The sequence below is a fragment of the Akebia trifoliata genome, chromosome 4 (assembly GCF_017979445.1).
Source record: "Akebia trifoliata isolate Shusen 1 chromosome 4, ASM1797944v1, whole genome shotgun sequence".
Taxonomy (NCBI): Eukaryota; Viridiplantae; Streptophyta; class Magnoliopsida; order Ranunculales; family Lardizabalaceae; genus Akebia; species Akebia trifoliata.
The window spans coordinates 7,273,550-7,275,886 of NC_141378.1; the positions used below are offsets into that span (position 1 = coordinate 7,273,550).

The 2,337-nt window shown below is 38.4% G+C and overlaps 1 protein-coding gene across 1 annotated transcript; it reads left to right on the top strand.

The window, feature by feature from the left end:
• Window positions 1–1,989: 1,989 nt before the first annotated feature.
• Window positions 1,990–2,337, top strand: LOC147403413 (uncharacterized protein At4g14450, chloroplastic-like). Its single transcript, XM_086437555.1, has one exon. It carries the CDS (start codon window positions 1,990–1,992, stop codon window positions 2,335–2,337), a length of 348 nt encoding a protein of 115 aa, XP_086293681.1.

Genomic DNA, 2,337 nt, shown 5'->3' on the forward strand with positions numbered 1-2,337 from the left:
AAACAATTAAAGGAAGAGTTTAGGTCAGACTTGGTTCAACTCTAATACAAATCTAAAGAAGGGGGCTTATCGTATGGCAGCCTTTCATCTTTATTGAGTCTCAGTCAATTAAGCTCTAACTGGGTACTTACATCTACCAGGTTTGGGACCAATGAAAATGATTAAAATAGTTGAATTCAACCTACTCTAGTGAAAAAATTGTACATATTAAATATTAAGATTTGAAAATTTTCAAACTTAATCCTCCCCCTGCATGCTATTTTTTTATTTTTTATTTGATAGGTAAATCTATTTTTAATAAATTCAATAACTTTATCATGGGGGGATTTGAACCCAGGTCTCTGATATCATCATCTAAAGACATTACCAACTCACTCTTGCAATTCAATTTTAACCCAAATCACTCATCGAGATTCACATCATTGGCAAGATTGCTTTTTTTCTTTGCAGTGAGGGTCCTTTTTCTCTAATATAATGAAACATTCATACCTTTGTCTCACATGGGAAATATTGTGCTCAACCACTTGATATAAGAAGTTGGGCTCAAAAGCTTGACACAGGAAACATTGATCAATTGTTTGAAATAGAAAAAATGCATAATGACCGATACCCTGACATTGTCAATTTCTCATATGGAACTTTTAGTTTTGACTAGGACAATCAACGGGCAAGTTTGGGTCAAGCTTGGTTGCACTCTAATCCAACTTTAAAGAGTGGGGCTTTACCTCGTTGCAACCTTATATCCTTATTTAGCATAAGTCAATTAAGTCCTAACTTGGTCCTAACAGGTTTGGATTGCTGGTAAACCTATTTTTAACAAGTTCTATAACTCGATGTTGACGGGATTTGAATCTAAGTTTTTAGTATCATCACTTAAAGACTTTACCAATTAAGTTAGTTGGGCACCTGCAATTAAGCCAAATATGAAGGCATTAACCCTTATTTTTTTGCTGGGCTAGTGAGCCAATGGGATCAATTGACACCCTACACCCCCTAGTTTTGAACACAAAGGTCATACCTCAATGTTAGTCTACATTTGGTCTATGAGTGAAGTCGGGATCATGCTTAACCATCAATTCGTTATATCAACTGGAAAGGTTTTGCTTTTTTGCAAATTTAATTGAAGAAATCTCTAGGTAGAATTAAGACTAAGACCCATCTTTGGTGAGTCTCACTAAGACATTTGTCTAAAAATTTATCCATCCTTACCCATGACCCTTTGTTGGATCCACCAATAATTACCTCATCGGGAATTTCTAGCCATTTAATTATGAATAATGCTAAAGTGAGCTTAGGCTAGAATCTCACTTGGCACTTCTTAACGTGAAAGTGTATGAAAATCATATCTCAATGAAAAAAATCTATGATTCCAATACATGCAGGTTAAGAAGTGTGATATGAGATTCGAACTTGAGGTCACTTCAGCATTATTTTATTATTTTTCGTCCCTGTTGCTACGTAATCATAAATAATGTTGAGATCCATGGTTTGAAAACATGAATTAATGTGATATTTGTTGAACAAGTCAGTCAAAGATTGATTTGGTCAATAATTGATGAGGATATTCCCGTGAGAAACCCTCTCCTTACTAAGATAGTGAAGGAAAAAATAGCTCGATTCGAGGTCCTTTTGACGGTGGATGAGGCTTAGTAAAACCTTTTTTTGCTCACTATCCTATTCCTAGTAGTAGTAGTAGTAGTAATAGTAAGGCTAGTCGGACTCAATAGTATAGCCGTTATCTCAGAAAATATTTGCCGTTAACCTGTTTAAGCAGACCCACATGACACCTATGCCCTTTTGACTGAATCTGATCCCTTGAACGTGTGCACCACATGCGCGCACTCATCCCTTTATAAAGCACTCTCTAACCTCCTCTTCTGTTCATCTTAAATCTCTCCATCTCCATCTCCATCTCCATCTCTTCTCCACCAATCAATCAATCATCCCTGATCACTGTAATCTCATCCACTGCTCTACAGATCTTCGCCCATGGCCGACGCACGAGGAAGAAACTCCACAACCGAAGAACAACGAAGCCGACCAAGTAGACTACAGAAGCGAGCACCAGCATCGATACAGGTGAAGCCTGCCTCGAGTTTCGCGTCAGATTGGAAGGTTGCGATCCCTCTTCTTTCACCGTTGATTTTATCACCAGCATCACCTCCTCCTAAGTTGGGAGATCGAACGGTGGTGGAGACATCTTCATCTTTATCTTCATCTAGAGAGGAAACTCGGCTCGAGAAACCGGCTTTCAAGGCGTGGCAACATCCAGCCGGTCCATTTCATTACGAGCCGACTGCGTTTGTAGCCTCGTTTTGTGTTCCAAAGTGTAGATAG